The sequence below is a fragment of the Poecilia reticulata genome, chromosome 1 (genome assembly GCF_904066995.2).
Source record: "Poecilia reticulata chromosome 1, P_reticulata-male-v2, whole genome shotgun sequence".
NCBI classification, from domain to species: domain Eukaryota; kingdom Metazoa; phylum Chordata; class Actinopteri; order Cyprinodontiformes; family Poeciliidae; genus Poecilia; species Poecilia reticulata.
This window is the reverse complement of record NC_088830.1, coordinates 33044438-33067396: the sequence shown is the minus strand read 5'-3', so window position 1 is coordinate 33067396 and position 22959 is coordinate 33044438. Positions and strand designations below refer to the sequence as shown.

The window sequence follows — 22959 nt, the reverse complement described above, 5'->3', positions numbered from 1 at the left end:
AGGTGGGAGGGGGCGGGGGGGGGGGAGGTGTCAGCCAAGGACTCAGGATGTAGGCTCACGGCTTCCCATTAAAAATAAAGTCTGAAATAAAAGAGGCTTATCTAAAACGGACTTTCAATAGCAGAATCTGAAGCTGCAGACAACAATATCTGTCATATTAGGAATGTTACAAAATGAGAAATGCTAATTCCTTTCAGGGACTTGATGCAAATGAAAAGAAAGAATAAAAAGAGTAATCCTGAATAAATGTCCTCTTGCTTCTCTCTCTGAATACTTTATTGAGCCTGATGTCCCCGTTGCATATGTGAGAGCGTTTAGTCAGGGTACGATTCGGCTGGAAATAATTAAAAGCATAAATTTGCATCATTAGGGTGGATTAAGTCAAACAATGTTTGCATATTGAGGGGAGTAAAGAGGCTGTGTGGAGCGCTAAGAAAACACCAGCATGCTGCTTCTCTTCCCAGGTTTGGTGAGCCATCAGCATCTCCGGGGGAAACCTGGAGGAGAATTCCCATCCTCAACTGGAAGCACGCTTTCAGAAACGGTTAGAAGTGTGTTACAATCAGGAACACAACAAAAGTTTTTCCTTGGAGAATTAGTGTGTCAGAGAGCACAGAGGAGGGAAAAGCCTCTGTGCTCTCTGACAGCTGTCTGGTTATCCCCTGAGCATCTTAGTCACAAACTGACTTACTACATTTTTCCTGACATTTCTCTGCTTTGCATGCTCATTGTGGTGACTGGTAACACCCACTAGAATTTATTATCCTTATTCAGATGTGCCTGCAACCTGTTTCTGTGTCTGTCTGTAGAGTTTTACACAAACAAGCAGAAAAGCAGCTGAAACATTCCTCCAGTGCAGGGGTGGGCAATCCAGGGCCTCCAGGACCTCCAGGTCCTCCAGGACCTCCAGGACCTCCAGGTCATCCAGGACCGCTGTCCTGCAACTCTTAGATGTCTCCCAGGTTCAACATGCTGCAATCAAATAGTTGAATCCTAAGTGCAGTCATGTTCTCCAGAGTCCTGCTAATGACCTCATTATTTGACTCACATGTGTTGAAGCAGGGACACATGTAGAGGTTGCAGGACACCGGCCCTCCAGGCCTGGAGCTGCCCACTCCTGCTCCAGCAGGTGGTTGGGTCACCTGGCTGTCATAGGATTGTTAATGACCACAGCCTCATCAGACTAAGCAGCTACAGAAAGTCCATTTGTTGACTTAATGACATTTTACCTCCAAAACACTGTTTCCTTTTCATATGCAAAAAATCTGTAAAAAACTGTCAGCATATGCAAACCTATGCTTAAAAGAAAATGGAAAAAAGTCAGTCTCATTGTTCTGAAACTCAGCAAATAAAATAATCTATTTGAAACAAAACAGGAAAGGTTTGGCAGAGTGGAAAAAGTTTTTCACAGTGTATGTAAACATATGGCTCCACCTCTATATGTGCTGAGAAAAAAGAGATCTGGAGGAAGTTTGCACTGAACAACTCACAGATGCATCCCTGCAAAAGGCAACCTGTTTACCAGCTATTATTAGATTTTCCGTGTTTCTACAAAACAACAAATTTATGCCATAATTTGTTCGGCTGCTGCTCAAAACCAGCTTCTATTTTCTCCACTGCATTCATGCAGCACTCAGAGATGAATGAAGAGAAGATGTTCTCTTGTTCTCTTTCTCATATTATTTGGAGGTAACTGAAGGAAATCTCTAAACAGACACCAGAATGCAACACTTACAGCTAATGATCACACACTGGAAACAAACTAAACACTAAAGATTTTGGAAATAACGTTGGTGTTACTCATTAGATATCACTGCAGAGTAACACATCAAGTCAAACATACATGTAAAATAATACTAAAAGTTTCAGCAGTTTTTCTATCTGCTGCTTTTTTGGCAGATTTTTTTTTCCACAAACTGAAACTAGACAAGGTCACATGTGTGACCTTCAACCTGCAACTGCTGCAGATGGATGATGTTCATGCAGGAGTGGCAAGAAGAAAATCATTGTTAAAGGAAATCAGACGAGACGAAGCTCCTGGCTTTTGGCAGGTACTAATATAACTCTTATCTAGTCCAGAGGACTCCAAAGCTCTTTAGCTGCAGTCATTGTGGTTCGCCACACTGCAGCCACAGATGCTGTCTGGGATTTGTCCCACAGAGTTAAATATTTCAGGATGGATTTCATCCTGGCCAATCAGTGAACAGTAGGAGGAGTTGTGAATGATGACATCATGTTCCTGCACTGTTTTATAATTGCAGGCTGCCTGTAGTTTTAGCAACGGCAGCAGAGAAAAAGGACAAAGCCATTTAGTCTGTGTTGACCTCGCTTCCAAATATTGAGCAATAAAGTCGGAGCAGGAGGAATGCTTCGGACATTTTATTACTGGGAAAGACTTCATGGCCCTGCTGCCCATGGGGTTCAACAAAAGACGTGGCAGTGGGTTATGGTTCTTTACAAAGCACACACCTTCCCATAAGCTCCATAGCGCAGCTTCCTTCACGATTCAGCTGGTGCCTTACATATATCACAGCCAAACATCAGAGGTTGGGTAAAATCATTTCGAACTTCAATAGTCTACACCTCAAGCAAGCAATCATTTCTCACTAGTGGAGGCTCCAGACCGTCTGGGCGAAGCAAAACGTAGAACAAGTGTCTGGTTTGTACCAGGCTGTGATTCAGCTGCCAGGCAGCGCAGCTCTGACCGCCAGCAGGCCAGACGGGTGAGGTGTGTTCCCCAAAGAAACGACGACTGGAACAGACGGAGCGAACCGCCAGCTACAGGACAAACTCCTACCACATCACCGCAATCATTAAAGTCACACAAATTCATCTTCAATCAAAATTACACGATATTCAGATTAATCCTACCCCTATTAGTGCTGACCTTTTCTTGTTTTTACGTGTAAAAAAATATTTGTTGGGTAATGTGTTAAAAAAAATAATCTGGCCTTTGCAAAGACATCAAGGCTTCAGACTTTAATAAAAACTCTTGGTCTTGGTTTCCATCATGTTTTCTCTCAACAGCAACCAGACTTATCAGCTGCAGAAGGTTCAGTCAAATCCTTCAGGTCCCTCTTGAAAATGAGATCTAGATCTCAACGAGGTTTACCTGGTTAAATACAGGAAAAAATAAATCTTTGTTGCTATTACGAGAAGCATGAAGGAAGCTGTAAGGCACTTCTCAATGTGATCTTCCAACAACATGCTGCAACAGATCAAAGATCATTTCCTCTGGAACATGTGTCTAATCAACCAAACATGTTTTATCCATCTGATCTGTCATGCAAAATGAATAGTTTGTGATATTGTGACTCTGACAGGTGTGAAACTGTCCGTCCGACTGAAAACTTCCAGACATCTTCAGGAGCAAACAGCTTCAACAACACGCAGTCATGTGGAAATAACTGCCACTTTAACTCAGTCCTCACCATTAGTCAAGCAGAAGACTAATTTAGCTCATCCCCGTTACACGTAAGACAACAATATGACACGGGGACATCATTAGGTGCGAGCGGGGGAGAAGTGATGAAGAGCTTGCTGAAATGAGATTGGATTTAAACAAGTGCTGCTGGCGTCCCGAGGGCCTCACGAGGATGCGCTTTGAGAGGATAGGTGGAGGCTGCATAATGATGAGACACTTAGTTTCCCCACTGTTCCGATTTATGGCCTCTGAGGCCTGTTATGATCATTACGCCGGGATGGAGGAAGGAAAAGGGAAATGGAGTTGAGCCTATAAGGGCTGGGAGGAGAAGGGGAATTTTCTGGTAACGCAGCACTTCTGAACCATAAATCTTTGATCCTCTCCTCCCTATTTGTGCACTGACATTTTTAAACTGGAAGACTCCCAATAATTTCACACTCCAATTAGTAAATTACTCATTTTGCCTTAAAATGCTAATCTTGGGCTGGCCATAAACAAACAGGTCGCACCCCAAAGGACTATTATCTTTTCCACGGATGCATTAGATATTCTGACGTTTAGCCGTGATTTAGGCTGGTCAAGGAAAAAATAATAATAGCAATAAATCAGTGCTTAAAAAACTGTAAAGCTGAACATGTGAGGAAGCATTTGATGATTGTTTGCAGTTTCGTATTATTACTCCAAGCGCATGAGAAGAAAGTTGAGTCAATACTTATAATTCCTCAGGCAAGGGCTATACAAACATCAGCAATATTTTAACACAGTTAATTCTCAAAGAACGGCACTCATTAGGCATTTGGAGCACGCTGAATAATTCATTCTGCATAATCAACGAAAATCAACAGAAACATTTGCTTTTATGTTACCTGCGGTGGATTTATTACAGGAAAAGGGGGATAGTGTGTCCTGGTGAGGCTTAGTCTGCAGGGATTAGCTCAGCTTAGGGGGAACGAAGACGGGAGCTGGAGCAGGGATTGTTCTTATTTCTGTCAAACCATCGCACATTTCTAGGTTTCCTTTTCAGTAACATATTTTATCACTATGAAAGATTCCAAGATTGAAAGAGTCTTCACAACGAGAATACCTTGAATATACACAGTCTGGGGGGAAAAAAGACTAAGCAAACAGGTACGAACCTCATATTGGACAATTATTTTTCAGTTGGCAACAATTTATTTAACTCCAACTAAAGCAATGAGTAGTTTCTCATTTCTTAAACACAATGTTGACACCTACTGTCCACACGGAAAATATGGTAGTCTGTTTAAGAAGGGTCAAACCTCTGGCATGGAGCCGCTGACCCAAGCTGAGGGCCTCCTAACGAGCTGAGGGCCTCCTAACGAGCTGAGGGCCGCCAACAGGTCCCTCTGTTGAAAATCACATCATCTACAGACGAACAATCAGCTGTCAAAAACAGACAACGCCAACTAGAAATTATTTTTCCAACATCGCTTTGACGCCCTGCTGCCTGTTGCATTTCCATGTTTGGCATCACTTGTGGAAAACAAGGCATGACCCCTGCTGAAGAAGAAACTGTCCGGATCCTTTGGAAGGGTGAGGTTTTCCTACTGACGACTGCACCGATGGGTCTTCAGTTTGAGACCCATTGGTCCTCAGTGGTCTCAAACTCCAGTCCTTAAAGACTGGTGTCCTGCACCCTTTAGATGTCTCCAATGCTAGCTCATTAGCAGAGCTCTGTAGAGCCTGATGGTTCACCATTTAATTTGGGTGTGAAGGAAAAGGGACACATGTAAACGTTGCAGGACTCTGACCCTTGAGGATTGCAGTTTGAACTCAACCTCTTCTGCTGATTTCTCCAGGACAGTTTCCTCCAAAGGTTACTCCAAAGTCTCCTACCATCATCTTCCTCTCTTCTCTTCGACGCTTTCTGTTCACAGTTCTTGGATCTCAGATCACCTACAATAGACTTTTTTTCTCTATGGCAACACACCGTTCAGGTTCTGGTTGAAACTGGGTAGACTTTAGATCAGTGGTTCTTTACCAGCGTTCGATCGAACCCCACGAGTTCGGTGAGTCGGTCTCAGGGGTTCGGCGGAGCCTCTGCTGCGGAGGTAAAGACACACTTGTGTAAAGTCGTGATTTGAACTTGTGTCTTTAATTACTCCAGAAAACTCACAGTTTTTACCAAATTCTATAGTCTAAATCTGCTCCTTAGTCGCATCTTTTTGGGGTTGCTACTGCCTCTAGTGGCGTGGGGGTGGTAACACAGCTAGTATAATTACATTACTAAATCAGAATACCGCAAAGTATTTTGTGTGTCATCAGGAGGGGGGGATAAGAAGGGTTTGGCGCATATGAAACTGGGGGGTTCGGTACCTCAAAAAAGGTTAAGAACCACTGCTTTAGATTCTTTTACAAGAAGTTCAAAGGTCAAATAAAAATCATTAAACATAGCCTGACTCTCTGCAGAGGAATAAACTTTAGCACGTTTACAGTAGCCAATAAATAATGAATAATAAATGATGATCATAACAGCAGGTGAAGGTTTGTTATCATCAAACACTCCTGCAGAAACAGAGCAGCCTTCTGCAATTGTGTTTGTGACCTTAAAATGACTTAAACAGATAAACTTTTCATGAACCACAGAGAACGGTTATGGGAATAAGACTGTTCCATGAGGACATGGCCGCTCTGTACACCGAGATGAACAAACAGCTGCTGCTGCCTAATTCAAAAAGTATGTTCAAACTGGAACCCAGAGTCAGAAAAATGTCAGATTGGGAGCAAAAACAGCAAATTAAAACATCCAGCTTTAAGTCACAATGACTGATGAACTTCAGTTCAAACTTAGGCAAATTTTACGCACAACTTATTCATTAAAGGACCAACAACAGCTGAACTCCTCAGCTGCTACAGGTTCAGCCAAACTATATCTGGAAGAGACCAAGCTAAAACCAAGATAAAGTTCACTCAGTTTTCACTCTTCTAACATTTTTCAAATCAAAAATATCCAGGTGTCAAAACTCAGGATATGACAGTTTTGGCCGCTGAGGGAAAAGCCACAGACTTTAATTTCAACTAGTTTCATCCTTATGCTGAGTCAAAGCAACTTTTAGAACCAAATTATTTGAAATTCTTTCACACATCCTGCTTTCAGGTCCAACCAGGTCTCCAGGCTCTACGGGCCCATCAGCCTCACATGATTTCTCTCCAGTATTTCCTGTAAGTGAAATGATCTCTGTCAACACCAGCAGCGTCTTTCTGATGAAGTCATCACTTTGGTCTCCTCTGCAGCCAACATGTCTGAGTAACACTGCATGAAAAGCTGTAAATGTTTGATGTGCGGCGCAGTGTGCAGGATATGAGGCCGTCCTACAGTCCAAGCTGCTAATTTTAGCAACTGTATGATCCTCATGAGCAAAGAAAACTTATTTTAAACTGATTTTGATACATAAAAATCAACCTGTATATGAGTCACTTATCCTCATCACTCACTGCATCATACGTTGGTACAGAGCACGCCTTCGAAGCAAATCTGATCACATTTTCCTTCTTATATTTGATATCATGTTCTATTTATTTGCAAGATTAGCTAGATTAAATATCTAATATTGGTTTGTTTCTCTTTTTCTAAATTCTTTAAATTATAGGGTTAAAGAATTTTATTTGATTCGTAGATTTCACATCAGACATTAATGTTTATGAATCAACTGTAGCTTTTTCTTTTCCTCCATCTGGAGTCAGGAACGTTTTACAGAGACGGTGGATACTCCACTAAAATCTGCAAATACTTAGAACCTCATCCAAAATGCTTTTAATTGCCTATTTTAATAGTTCAAACTCCAAACGTACCTGAATATGCATTAGTACTGGAAACCATCTCAGCTAATATCTTCCTTATCTCCACTGTACAGCCAATCAGCAACAAGGAAAATATTTTTATTTTCTCTTATAATTTAAACTTCTACTTCATACATTTTGGTCGTGTTTTCTCATCTGCTTTTCTTAATTTCACTTTTTTCTATCACATTACTGCAATGTAATGTTGTTTAGTGATGTTCTTACTAAAGTAAAGAAATCCCTGCTTTAAAAAAGACGTATATTCCACAAACTACTCTACAGCCAACCAAACATCTGAGCAAAAGAAGAATTGTACTTAAAATGTCTCTTAAAAGTCGAACTTTGCTACTCTGTTAGTTTTCACTGCATAAAGAAGCATTTTGATAAATTTAAACCCCGGAAAAGGAAACCATTGGCTCTATAACATATTCTTGATAATAGAGCCTCTTTTGTAATGCATAAATACACCTCAATCACCTGGCCCATGCAATAAGAGACTAACCTACTATAGTGGTTAAACGTAGGTGTTACAAAGACGTGTAATTTTGTGTAATTTCCCTTCATATTCCAGGAACATCTTAATTCATACAGAGAGCAAAAGCTACAGAGAACTTTCTCATTCTGACGTCGTTCCTCAGTCTTTTTAAAGAGTCAATCAGGATCTGAACAAGCAGCAGCAGCAGCACAAACTTCTTCTTTCTGTTGACATTTTTCCCTTTGGCCTGGCAGCACACTCCCATCTGCTGTTTCACAAAGGAGTGACAAACATACTCCAGCCTTCCATCGGCGTGAGGGCCTCCATCTGTTCGGATGCCTCTCTTCCCCATGTAGCCATGCTTCACTGTATCCATAATTTCCCTTTGATTTCAAAGCTCCATCTCCAGTTTCATCATTCCAGATGGACACAGGAACGTGCGATAAAATATTTCCTAATGCATGCCGGCCGCTCTCGATCTGTGATTCTTGGTTTTCTTTGATATGCGCCCGCTGAGTTAAACAGATGCACCTCCTCTGCCGACTCAGTCGCTCCTGTGATCTTTTTGTTTGCTTTCAGTCTTTATTTCACATCAGACGTGTCTTTATATGAATCAGCTGTTGCTTTTTCTCTTCTTCCACCATCTGGAGTTAACCTTCCACAGACAGCTCAGTCCGTGATCATTTAGTCGTGATCTATTGTGTTATTACTGCTTCATGTGGAGCCATCCATCACCTTGCTAATGGCATTAATCCCTCCATCTGCAGGATGCTGCCTGCTCAGTGCCATGGAGAGCTTTGGTTGAATCCCACATGCGTTCCAGGTCAGAGTCTGTAATAAAGCTGCTGCTGCCTCTGAGACCCAAGCTTCTTGCCACAGATGCTCCAGCCTTAATGGATTACCACAGCTCCAGTGGAAATAGGAAGACACAAATTAAATGTTTACTTGGACACGGGGTGTGTTGTACAGCGTCTTAGAGTAATGAAATTGCAGAGTGTTGTGAATACGCAGCAGATTTTTCCATGCGGACGGCTGTGCATGAGGCTGGGGCTGAACCTCAAAGCCCTCGTCCTCGTTACACTCGACATGCATCAGTTGTACCAGCAGCTTCGCTTTGTTTTTCTAAAGTGCAGCTTTGGCTTTTTTTTTTTTTTTTGTTTACTTCTGCTGTTTCTAAGGAAATGAGAAGAAAGGGAATTTCAATTTGTCAGCGCTCCGCCGGTGTTTCTGCTTGCTGGTGGGATCAGCAGGTAATACGTGGTCTGGGTCTGTGGGCCTGCATGCAGCAGACCGCTGCTCAGAGGTGTGCTGACAAGTCACAACAGGAGCCTGACAGGCACATTTTTAGAATATGGGAGCAAAACAAAAATATGTCAGTCTTGATTTGTTTGCAAAGACCAAATCAATAAGAATGCTTTGAAAGAGGCCAAGCTATCGTACATTGTGGACAAGCTGTAGAGGACACGTTTAAGCAGTTTTATACATGAGTCACCCGCTGCAGAGGGAGCCACTCAGTCTGTGAAACGTCCACAATAAGGACATCAGCAGGGATTTCACACATTTCACCGACTTCATTTTCTGCTTTGATACCGAGTAAAATTTTACCAGCAGCTGAGGACGTCACTGTTCATATTAACGAGTACTTTACCGATCTATATAAAAACTACAAGCTTTGCAGGATAAAATATAAAACAGATGGTCTACTTTAGCCTTTATTGGATTGTTTTTGCATATTATTTAAACATTAAACCTTAAAAGGTGTAGTTATATCTCCTTCACATTGAATGAACATCCTCTAATCCTCTCCATGACCTGAACATCAGATCAGAGCACTGCTGGCCTGGAAAACCTCCTTCACCTTGAAGATCAGCTCTCACCATGCTCTACATATCGCTCCAGCTGCCATGCCAGCCCACAGCTGTACAACTTTTCTCATGCTAACACTTTTGTGTCTTCGGCTAGTTTCATGAACACAAAATATTACTGGCCATGATGATTATATATGTTCAACTGAACAGTTTGTTAAATAAACAAAAGAAAAGGAAGCTACAAGTCTCATAAAGATCATGCTTAAATCACGGATATTACATATTTAAAATCTAATCAATGGTTTCCTGGTCATCTAAGGAAATTACCAATATGCTGATGTTTTTATATGCACATTTTTAATTATTGCATTAGAAATGGCTAAATTAAAAATAACTTTCTCAATTTCACAAACTAAGTCAATTAGTTTGAGCACATTACCCAGGATTGTAGTCATTTTTTACCAGCATTTATCTTTATGCTTATAAGAAACAGATCTCTGGGATCAGCATTCATCTGTAAAGATAATAATAAATATCCGGTTCCTCAGGTACCAGCTCGGTGATGGACCGGTGACCTGTCCAGGGTGACCCCGCCTCTCGCCCGTTGACCCCTGGAGAGGCACCAGCTCCCCTCACGATGTCACAAGGGATAAAGATAAGAGATGGATGGATAAGCTATACTGAAAAATAGTTAATTTCCTGTCCAGATTGGATTGTTGCTATGCCGACTTGGATCCATCCAGTTTTCAATGCCTACTTTTGCCCCATGCCTGGTGGTTGGCTGTGGCGCCCTTCTCCATCATTCAGAGTGGCCCATTAACCGTACATGTATCTGTTTGAAACTGGAGCACTAGGAGGAAAAAACACCTGGGGAGGTTTTGCTCTAACAACACAGCAAATGATGCTTTAAAACCTCAGAAACTTCAGTACAACTGTGGTAAGACTGATGAATCCCATTTAGCTGTAAAGTGCCCATCTTGTTGATACATCATTAATTTAGTTCAATTCTGACACATTGTTTAAAAAACTGGACTTTCTGCATTTCTTGTGTTCAGCTTCATGATTTCCTCCAGATCTTGTTGAAATGTACTTCATCTTTTACAGTTTTTATTATTTCATTAGTATTTTATAAGCTCTTGAAAACCACTTTTCAACGAGGTGTTTGTGTCTTTTTGAAGATTTGCGTTTGTTCTGTGAAGCACTTTGAAGCATTATGAAATTAATCTGTGCTTGAAAGGTGTGACATCAATAAAGCTGAGTGTGTGTCAGCCTGTTTTATTCTCAGGTCCAGGCAGGAACGCCTTGTTCAATATGCAAAATGAATGTGGGATGATTAGACCTGTGTTCTCCATAACAACATGTTCTTTAACAAATTCTTCTAAGAAATGGGAAGAAACTCGAGTTGAAAAATGAATGAACTGCATCATTTTTCAGTGAAAACAGACTCGAACACGTCGGATTATTAAGGAAGCATGCTGACATTAGCATTTAGCACACAGCAGGCTACCCTCACTATATTTCACACATAATGTATTCTGACAGCACACAGAGAAAATGAGCTAAAGTGGTTTGGCCAGGTGTGAGAGCGCTGAGTAACTGGTGTGTTTGCACTGTGGCGATTCCCTCTGCAAAGATACAAATAGCTTGTTTATGTTGCTGAGCGGGTTTGCTTTTCCCACAATGAACCAAACTGTTGATTCAGCCGCTCATAACGCTCCCGCTGTCTCCATGATGAATCTGTTGTGTTTCTGCAGCCTAAACTTGTTCTGTTCTACCAGCATCTGAGACCTGATTTCATTTTACATTTCATATACGAGCTGTGGAAGATATTTCAAGGCTGAAACAGTTAAACAATCAGTTACATTCATTCTGTTCTACATTGAAAGCTGAAAGTCTGCACTTCCAGACATCCTTCATGACGGTGACGTGCAGAAGCAATAATGTCGCCATTATTCTGGTCTAAATTTAGCTTTGGAGTCTCTGGATGTGAGGAATTTGGATCTTCACAGATTCAGCTCATCATCTTGTTTCCCTGTTGCCTTAAAGGACCAACATCACGTCTCTGAGCCTGAAAAATAAAAGAAATCTTGAAAGTAAGAATTAAATAAATCACAAAATTACTTTCTGTAGTTGTTTTAAGCTAAAAGTGAGTTTTACACTTCACTACCTTTACACAACAAGAAACACTTGAGTCACATCCTTGAAATCGGATGCATAGAATCTGTTACCATCAGATTCACCATCTGAAATAGTTTCTTTTGTATTCATGGGAAAATGTATATTTTTGTTATTTTCTCTGTCAGAACAAAACATCTGATACCAGGAGATTACATGAAATAAGTGACCTCTGGTCAAATGTTTTCTCTGTATATTAATCTGCAACAATAAGTAGAGTCTGAGCTAAATGAACGAGAAACGACATATAACAGATAAAGCTGCTGCAGATGGGCAACATGTCGAGCTCCAGCTTTGTAACGGTGCAACAGAGTGAAAGAGAGAATACTAGAATAGAACATGAAGAACATGCAGAAAATAATAATGTGTATTTCTGTACTCGATTCTTATAGCAGTGCTGGGAAAGAAATTAACCTTTGAATGAAACGGCTGGCAGAGAGTCAGCAGAACATGCCTGAAGGATGAAAGCTGCAGAGCCACCGGCCATGCAGTGATCTGGGAAGGTGTGAAGAAAGTCACGGATCACCAGGAGCCATTTTACAGTGTTTGCTCAAGGAACCAGAGTTGCAACACAATTTACTATTTTAAGCTCTGGTTTCTAACGGTGTTGAATTAAAGACGGAGCTTCTTAAAGAAAGCTTTAAGGCCCTGCGTTTGGTGATGGGCCGTCTTTGAGTTGGAGACTTTGTCACCTTCTTGTTATGCACTGATGATCAAGTTTGTCACTCCAAACACATTGTCAAGTCTCTGCTGCAACAATCGGGAGCTATTAGCCTGAACACAGCGGAAAGTGATGATACAATATGTTTTTTTTATTTTTGCACCAAATGATCAATTAGAAGCTTTACAGGATATTTCCGCCCAGAATCAAGTTGCCAGCTTGTCTTCCACCGACTAAAATGACCCTGCAGGTGTGCTGCAGGTGTAGCTGATGAAAACATGCAGTCCTCCAACCAAACGACATCCGGAAAGCTTTATGTTTAATGTATCTACAGGGTTTTTATGAGGCTGCATTTACCAGAGAAGGACAATAAATCATACAAGCTGCAAGACGTAGCATCTGTCTCTGCAAGCTCTGCCACTTCATGGAGGTGCAACAGTAAATAGCTTTATCTTTCTGAATCTTAATAGCAGCCAAAGAAAAACAATAGAGCTACCAGAGATAATAATTATCGCTGACGAATAGCAGCGCAGAGAAGAATCTGTTCTGTCAAAGGTTGGAAATCCACATTTCACAGGGAAATAAAAGCTGATTATAGACAATATTTGATTACAGTGTACAGGACGGCTCTCGTGTAGAATGTAATTATTGGATGAGTTAATCATGTTGCAGTCCATTAAAGAGTCACAGCTTGTCTCAAGTTTGTTCAGGCATGTGTGGAGAAAACCTTCTGAAGTATCCTTTAAATCCCGTAGCTGTGAAGCCGTTCAACAAAAAAAGCTTCAGGGCATGAGAGTTTATTAAATATCTGAGGAAATCAGAAGCTTTTACAACTTCGAACACCTTGGATTTGACCTTTCACCCCACAGAACTGATTGTTTTTCAAGCTCCTTCCTTTCTGGCTCACTTAGATCAGTCTAAACTTTTTTTGGATCAAAACTCTTCAACACTATTTGTACTTTCATTCACATCGACTAAAAATCCCATTTTATGTGAAGACAGGTAACCAGAAATCACTGAGCTAACATAATGTTGGACTTCCAGATACAAACAAAATGGTAATGACCAACCGACTGACCGACCGAATGATCAACCAACTGACCAACCAACCGACCGATCGACCGACAAACCAACCAACCAACCGACTGACTGACCAACCAACCGACTGACCAACCGACCGACCGGCCGGCCGAATGACCAACCGGCCGACAAACCAACCAACCAACCAACCGACTGACCAACCGACCGACTGACCAACCGACCGACTGACCAACCGACCGACCGGCCGGCCGAATGACCAACCGACCGACAAACCAACCAACCGACTGACCGGCCAACCGACTGACCAACCAACTGACCGACCAACTGACCAACCGACCGACCGGCCGAATGACCAACCGACCGACCAACCAACCGACTGACCAACCGACTGACCAACCGACCGACTGACCAACCGACCGACCGGCCGGCCGAATGACCAACCGACCGACAAACCAACCAACCGACTGACCGACCGACCGGCCGACCGACTGACCAACCAACTGACCGACCAACCAACCTACCGACCAACTGACCAACCGACCGACCGGCCGAATGACCAACCGACCGACCAACCAACCGACTGACCAACCAACTGACCAACCAACCGACCGACTGACCAACCAACTGACCAACCGACCGACCAACTGACCGACCAACCAACCTACCGACCAACTGACCAACCGACCGACCGGCCGAATGACCAACCGACCGACCAACCAACCGACTGACCAACCAACTGACCAACCAACCGACCGACTGACTGACCAACCGACCGACTGACCAACTTACCAGCCGTCCAACTGACCAACCGACCGATCGACCGGCCGAATGACCAACCGACCGACCGACCAACCGACTGACCAACCAACCAACCAACCAACCAACCAACCAGCCGACTGACCGGTCGACCAACAAGAGTTCAGGGATGGAGAGAGTCTGACAAGTGAAGGAAAAAGGATTTATCATGACATAATATTTTTAAAAGATGAAATCCCGTCATATTAAAAGGGACGTATAGATTTCTGAGGGTGACTGTAGATACTTGGTTGCTAAAAATGGACATAATTCTTTTATTAGATTAATAAACAATTATGTAAACCAAGAAACACACTTTAGGAAGAAAGGTGTTCAGATTTAATTATTCAGATAACTCTTTGATTACGAGAATGACTGAATGACTCGTTTAAGGTAAAGTAGTTCAGCAGTTTAATGTTACAACAGACATAAAAACGGTTAAAATGAAAGAATTTCTTCCTGTCACCATCTCTCTGTTTGCATAACTCCGTCTGTTGGCAGCAGGAACAGCAACAGCAGCTAACGTGAGACTACGTCCATGTCCAGGAGTAATTGTCTTCACAAACCGTTCACAGCCGAGATGAGAGCCTCCAAAGGTCACCTAGAGTCTTCAAATCTAAAAATATATCCATTTACTTGACAAGTGGACTCAACCAGATGGTAATTTAAAAAGAGAAGTCATTTAAAAAGAATCAAGAAACACAACAAACACTTCAGTCGAGCCCATTTGTCTGCACATGAATCCTGATGTCTCTTTAAGTTTGCTCCTGAGGGCGCCGGTCGACTTAAACACCAACTTCCAGCTGATTACATTCACAGTGACCTCGTCTGAAAACTATCAGCTGAAAATGAGCATGTTGTAGCTCCTTGCTGCCGGCTTGACAGTCAAGACGAAACGCCGAGGCTGCGAGGGAAATCAGGTCGAATTAAGCCACCAATAATATCTGTGCAAATCCCTATTAACTAGCAGACGAAGAACATATTTGCGACAACAGCCCCGAGGAGGAAACCGCAGCGTGTGGATGACACACTCAGGATGGGAGTGAAAATGAGTCCGGCGGAGGTGAAAATCACGCCGGAGCCTTTTGCTTCAGGCGCCAACTTTGCCTGTAAGGATGCAAATTAAAGCCACATAAACCATTAGCCTCATATACCTGTTATCACTGTCCACCTCATTAACGTTGAGCTGCTCCATCCAGCTCTCAGCTGGCGGAGCCTTCTTGAACTTTCTCCTCGGCTGCTTGATGTATTTCCCGCCTCATGGCTGCTGCGTATTTAATCACTGAGATCAATAGCTGTTACCATCATTGATCTTGTGAGTCTATTTCATGGGAAAGGTGGCAGCACCTCATATTTTCTGCAGGCTGCAGCTCTTATACATAATGTAACCGGCTGAGGGCTGTTTTTAATTAACATCAGAACACACTGCTTCAGAATTAGGAGATGCTGCTGACTGCTAAGGACTTGCAGTGATTTCATGCTTTGCCCAGAACTCTGACTGAAGGCGCTGCCCTTTCAACTCTCCCTTTACTTTAACTTCAGAGGAATTTCCTAGCTTGTTTGTTTGTGTTAATATTATCACAGTGCTGCAGATTCTTGAGGTTCCCTCATGTTTTTACTTATCCTCCATGACAGGATTCAGGATTTTTGGTGGTTTTTTGGTGGACCAAAAAACTGCAAAGGAAGGAAAGCCAAAGGTTTCAGTTTGTAAATGAAAAAGCTGCTAGAAACTATTGAGTTATGAGCTGAATACAAATACATGCAACACTTTTTTTTTGTACGAATAAAAAACATGACGAAAAATGAAGTTTATTGCCCCGTAGTGTGGGCTGATTCTGCAGAACAAGAACTTCTACATTTGGTTCCTTTTTCAATCCTACATTTAAAATGAAATATTTATTAACAAATGTGTCAAAATTATTTAAAGTATGTGAATGTGTCCTCATATCTTTATTGGTCTTATTGCACATTCTAGTTGTCATTTTCTAGACAAAACCTAATGGCGTTAAAGGTTCTGCTGTAGTCGGGTATAAATTAACATCCTTCCACATTTCTGTCAAAATTTAAAATGTCTCGGCCGTAACAACGTTGGACCAACCAGTCCCTGTCCGTGTCCCTGTCTGTGTCCCAGTCCGTGTCCCAGTCCCAGTCTGTGTCCCAGTCCCTGTCCGTGTCCCTGTCTGTGTCCCAGTCCGTGTCCCAGTCCCAGTCTGTGTCCCAGTCCCTGTCTGTGTCCCCGTCCCAGTCCCTGTCCCAGTCTCCATGTCCCCGTCCCAGTCCCTGTCCCAGTCCGTGTCCCAGTCCCTGTCCGTGTCCCTGTCCTAGTCCCTGTCCCAGTCCCTGTCCGTGTCCCTGTCCTAGTCCCTGTCCCAGTCCCTGTCTGTGTCCCTGTCCCCGTTCCTGTCCCAGTCCCTGTCCCAGTCTCCGTGTCCCCGTCCCAGTCCCTGTCCCCATCCGTGTCCCAGTCTGTGTCCCTGTCCCCATCCGTGTCCCAGTCCATGTCCCAGTCCCTGTCTGTGTCCCTGTCCCCGTCCCTCACGCTGTGACAACCTTTTCAGATGTGAGCTGCTGACAGGATTGCCTGAACCGCCACTGATCCCCGTCCATCTCCCTCCTGTGGAGCGACCGCTCGGCTCCCACATCAGTGTCACTGACCTTAATGGCCGACATTTACTGGGACAATCTCGGAGCTCAGCGTGAGGACGGCGCGCCGGGCTTCATGCAGAGACACAAAGACCAGTGAAGGTGACACCATCATGGCCACAGGTGGAAGGGACACTTCTCCTGGAATAACTGAAAACAACCTACTGAAGCTTTTCTTTAGTCTGGATGAACCGATGATCTGACTCCACTGACTGAGATTTTTAAACATTAGATCCAGTAAACTTCACCACAGAATCCAATCATTTCATATATAGATGCAGAGCAACCTGCTGCTGTGAAAATCCTGCTGATGAAATGATTTTCATGGCCTGAATGAACAGGCTACTTGGATCTAAAGACTCCAAAAGACACCAGAAGGACGGCAAGAATTCACAAATCGGCTTTAACGAAATGAAAATATGAATTTCAAATTCCCTGAATTTGTGTTAATTAATTCAACAAAAGACAAGAAACAGTAAAAGTTTTCAGGAATTATCAGAGGATTTTATTCTAATGGAAATAGATGCTAAAGCTAACTGACCCTCAAATCTTCATCATCATCATCATCTGAAATACATGAAACTTTCAGGAAATAAAAACCAAATAAAAACATCAAAACAGAGATAAAAGGCATTTTTGTGGCCAAAATTAAGTATTGATTAAAAATGATGAAAAATAAAATGAATATATAAAGACCCAATATCAATTCAACCCAATACAGCAACAAAGCATTTCATAATTAGATTAAATATTTAATAGATTTAACATTTTTTCCTTCTTTCACATTTTAGTTTAATTCACTATACGAGTAAAAAATATTGTTCCAAAGTTTTCAGTTTAATTTCTTGCCCAGTTTTATGCTCAGTTACATAAAAAGTATTGTTTTTAAGATGCAATATGAAGGTTTTTTCCCTCCTAAATGCAACATTTTCCCTGCAGAACGTAACTGAAGACCAAACAACCAGAACCAACAAAAACCACGACTCAACACTGGAATATAACAGGAATGAGTTGGACCTCCTTTAATTAGGCTTGAACGTCTACTCTAAAGGAGTCTGTAATAACGCTGATTGTGAGCTGGAGCTCTTTAAATGAGCAGATCTGACGTGAAGAGTCTCACCTTCTGGTCGTGGCTGTAGGCCAAGGCCCAGTCCTCCTCTGTGGGGTGGAATAAAAGGCTCAGGACGAAGAAGGAGAGCCGGTACTTCTGGAAACTGGCTCCCTCATCAGTGCTGATGAGCACGCTGCTCTCAAACTCCGGATCAGTCAGGACCATAATCTGAGAGCAGGGAGGATGAAGAGAGGAAAACACAGAGGAAGGGTGAGTTTGGAACAGAGAGAGAGAGATGAGGAGATGAGAGGAGACAGAAATAAGACGTTAGAAGCAGGAGCGGCGTCGGACCTAAAATGTTTCGCCAATTTGGCACATTGCAGGTTTACGTTTGGCAAACGGCTTTGCTGAAGCTCCTCTGTGGAGCCTTCTGTGCTTTCAGAGGTCAAAACTCATCATCATATCTGTCCAAAACAACAAGGAGGGAAAAACAAAAAGGAAACGACAACACACAGGTTGAAGCCTCCTTCAGAAAGCTTCCTCTGCTCCAGCTGCAGCCGAGAGGAGCTGCTTCTAATGAGTGATTTAGCAGGCATGACTGAACCTAAACACACAATAACTTACTGTCTTTATCAGTTTGCACCACACAATGTCATTTGTTAGCATTTCCTCTTCCAGTACAATTCTAATTCCAGCTTCAGCGGCTCAGCGGGGGTTAGAAGCCGTAATTTCATGCTTGAACTGTTTCTGCGGGAGCCGTCACGGTTCCAACAGAATTCAATAAGGAGAGGAACTTTTACCGCATATATCGTTCAGCTAATGACATTTAGAGTCTTTCTGGAAGCAGATTAAATGCTCACTGGAATTTTGCCTTGAATTACAGGAAGCTCCTCACAGTAGCCGTAATCACCGTATTTTATTCAGCAGCGCCGTAGTGACAGCTGATGCATTATCTTGAATAAGTGGCTCTATTAGTTTGCTTTCTTTATTTTACAGTGTAAGCTAAAAGGCAGGAGGGGATTTACATTATTTCACATGAAAAAGGAGCATTTGTGTTCCTACGTGTTGACAGATTTCATGAGGTTGCAGCCGAATCGGGACGTTTGGTGGTCGACCGACACAAAGCAGAGCATCATTATGAAAATCTGATTTTTAATGGTGGGACATTTAAATGCTTTAATTGAGTTAATTGCAGAGTCTCTAATTAAACACCATGAACTAAATTTTAATAAAAAACATTAACAAAACAAAAATCTACATTTTCAATTATATTCCCTTTTGCTGCTAAATTCTTGAATGAGTAGACAAATGAGCTCAACAACAAAGATACTTGATATTTTTAATCTGCTATTTAACCATCAGACTGGAGCCAAATGTGGTTCTAGTCCTTCAGCTTTCATCCGGTTTCAGGTTTTCATTCATGGAGCCTCGTTGGAAACGCTGACAGTAGCGTTAGAAGAAATGGCATCTTTGTCACCTTTAAAATAAAACTCCACCTTGTTTTTGCTCTGGATGAGTTCAGGCCCATTGATTCTGTTCTCCATTTACCAGTAGCTGTTCACACTTGGCTGTTCCTTTGTGGTTTGGTGTCTGCAGCTGTTTGTTTTTCCAGTTACGGCCTCAAACGGGTTTAATCCACCAACATGCAGCCCAGAATCCTCAGTGGGTTTCTGCAAATTAACAGTTATTGTCCACATGTGTTGCCTAATAGCCAGCGCCTGTCCTGTAGGCTGGAGCTGCTCTGCTCCTCAAACCTCCACCAACCATGCATGTTGCATGAGCGCGCGGTGGAACAGCGGGCAGCGCTGGGGTCCAAATAGCTGTGTTTTCTCTCGTCAATTCCACTGGAATTGGAAGAACAGCAGCACATTTGTCACTGACAGAAAAGCCAGCCCTCCTTCCAGAGCTGTAAGCAGGAACTCTCCCTGGTGGTGATTTAGATAAATTGTTTTTCATTAAGCACCAATAAACAGGCAGCACTTTCTCAATCTGGCTTTCTCATTGGCGTGGGCTCGCCGATCTTTCCATTCATTACCTGTCACAGCGCAGCGCCAATGCTGCTGATATCTGCGAGCCTCTCTGGAGCTTATCAGATGTAATTTCCAGCTTTTAAGCTGTAATCATATTCGATAATGTGGCTGTAAGAGGCTCACTTTGAGAATCAACCATCAGAAGTTAATGGTAAAAAGAAAAGAAAGGAATTTCAATGTGTGCACGTAATCCAAAAAGATTGTATTAAAATGAGCTGCTGCTCTGTGCTGAAGCCTTGAACTGGAAGTTTTCGTCCTGCTCTTTGACCTCCATCTGCAGAGCTTTCATCTCCAGCGTTCGCTTCAGTCTTTGAGCTCTAAATGGTTTTCTGTTTCATCACACGGAGCAGCTGCTGGACAATATTCTTACATTTGCATTACTCATTTAGCAACAAGTGTGAAAACATTATTTTCCAAATTCACGCCTCATGTTTGTTAAAACTTGTCTGTCGCCTCTGTGATTATAAGCCCGTTTTCAAACTGCAAACACAAACTTGAATGTATTTTTCCAGGTTTTAATGTGACAGAAAAGCATCTCAGTAAGAAAAGAAGGAAACGACTCAGTTTCAAAATGTCAGAGTCTAAGATGCGTGACGTACATTTGTTTTCAGCTCCCACTGACCAGTACTTTACATAAATGCTGGTCTTTCTTCTGGCTTTAACTTTCTGTGAGCATGATGCTGCCACCACCATGCTTTAATGTGGGCAAAGTGGATTCAAAGTGATGTGAAAAAATGGTTTAAATCCACACAAAAAGTTGACTTTTGGTTTTGTCTGAGCAGTTATCACTCCTTCCCAATTAGACTGAGGTCTGGATTCTAATGTTAGTGTAGCTGGACAAAGCAAGAGTCCAGGAATCTTGCGTAATATCAGACAGCAGCAGGTTCGTTCATGGGGTCTTCAGCTCCAACTTCATGACGATAAGCAAACAGTCACTCTTCCAAAATAACCAGATCAGTGGAGTACACAACTAAACGCGTAACGTAGCAGATCCTCCCACCATTCAGCTTGGAGAGAGCAATAACATCAGATTCCACTTGGTAACTTTCCAACTACAAGTTATGAAAAGTCAGGGTTGCTAGAGAAGCTCCAATATTCCCAGTAGGATTTTCAACTTCAACAGGTGATGCTTTCATCTCAACTGGTCACGCTGGGTTTGTCTTTAGGAGCATTAGCATAAATTTAACATCACATTTCAGATTTATAGTTCTAATATTGACCTTAATGTGAAAAATATGCATGAAACTGATCAAGTGGACCTGGGGGTCGATCAGGTTGGGTTATACGTTAAGGCCAGAATGTATGGTCCTGAATGTTTTAACACCTGAGAAACTAAGAAAATGAATAAAAGCTCGAGTACATTATAGCGAGGTACTGTAATGGCAGGGCCTTGCCCTTTCCTGCTAAAGTAAACAATAATTATTCATCCCCAAACTCACAGTGACCAATGGCATCATCAAAGACTGATTAAGATTTCCCTCACAGCCTCCACTCAGCCTTAACGAGGGAGCGGGGCGAGTGAGGAGGGTAACAATACGGAATCGATAAAGGTTGCTGGGGATAACCTTTGTGTTTTATCAGCCTGGTGTCGAGCTGTGCATAAGCTGCAGCGCCGAGATAGAAGCGGATAGTTGTCAGATGGCAAGTTAAGTGGAGGTATGGATCAGAGACGGAGGTAAAGAGACACCCTGCAGCAAATGAATCACGGCGGATCAATCGAGCTTAGGCTGTCTTCCACGGGAGCTTTGGAAACACAGTTGTCCTCACAGTATGCTCATTAGGCACGGATCAGGCCTTAATCACCCACATTTAGCTATCATGTTTTCACTGCCGTTCTTCCTCCGTGGCATCTTAACTGTGCATGTCTTTAATTTTTTTTAAAGCCCCGTTGAGCAGCCGTTCAATTAACTGCAGAGAGAGCATGAAGAAAAGACGACACGATGCAGCTGAAGAGTTCACCGCCGAGGCCTTCTGCTAAATGTCGTCACTATCGCTCAAATCTTTACCGCATCTCTGGGGAATGTCACAGCGGCAACGCTAGTGAGGGCAAAATATTTCAATATATGTGCATATACAGTTGGGGGGGGGAGCAGCGGACGATTATAGGTTTCAGTGAGTGATTAGCTACAAACGCTCTTTTTATAGAACAGGCCGATGCTAAATAAAGCCCCTCAAACGAGGAGCCAACAAAGGGCTGCAGCCAGCATCGGGCAACTTTCATCCATCTCCAGGATGGTAAATCGAAATAATTAGGCCTGAGATAAAGCACAGAGAGGCAATGAGAAGAGCCAGAGGACAACCATCATCAGCATTACTACAAGTTCCTGGCTGCCATGACTCACTAACAGAGGCAGACAGGAAGTAAAAATAGTTCTCCTGGAAACTATGGTGGAAATGATGAGATTGTTAATTTTCCCTCTTGAGTCGTGGATAAACTTTATCTCATGAGGTATAAGCCGTCTGAAGGGCTGCGCGTCACATCTCCCGCAGAGAGAACCTGGGGGAGCGCGTTCCTGCCACGGCCTTCATGTGGAATTACATTTTCTCCGCATGAAAATGCAGGAGTGAGTGAGTCACGAGGAGTAATCAGTGCCGGCTATGATCTGTCCCTCGCCACGACGCGGCTCTGCTCTTCGCAGGATCCCATTAACTCCGACGACATGCAAACACATTCAGGGTCAACACCTTGGATCGGCCTTGGAGGAGTGATGCTGATGAACCCGAGGACCCAAACCACTTCTAACGAGTCACGCCTTATTCTCCATTAGTCTGCTGGCATCGCGCAGCTTCAGCTTCATCCAACCCGTTTCAGAGCAGGAAGGCCAGCCTCTAGCAAGTGATGAGTTTATTTTACACATTTTGTCACCTAACAACCACAAACCAGTGTTTTTTATCTGGATTCCCACGCAAGGAAACTGACAGCTCTGTAAATGTTCTCCACATGAAAATCGTAGAATCATTCTTCTTTGGCTACATTCACACAGCATCTATTGATGCCAGATTCCTACTTTTGTGCTGAAATCCACTTTTTGTCTGTGTGGTTCTTTATGCTACT

At 42.7% G+C, this 22959-nt stretch overlaps 1 protein-coding gene across 3 annotated transcripts in view; it reads right to left on the bottom strand.

Annotated features, from left to right (window-relative positions):
* sorcs3a (sortilin related VPS10 domain containing receptor 3a) overlaps nucleotides 1-22959 on the bottom strand; it is a 225158-nt gene that overhangs the window by 74283 nt on the left and 127916 nt on the right. For all 3 annotated transcript variants that reach the window (XM_008422187.3, XM_008422206.3, XM_081611734.1), the window contains exon 4: nucleotides 17944-18102. In XM_008422187.3, the coding sequence (XP_008420409.1) occupies nucleotides 17944-18102 (159 nt within the window). The remainder of the gene's footprint in view (nucleotides 1-17943; nucleotides 18103-22959) is intronic.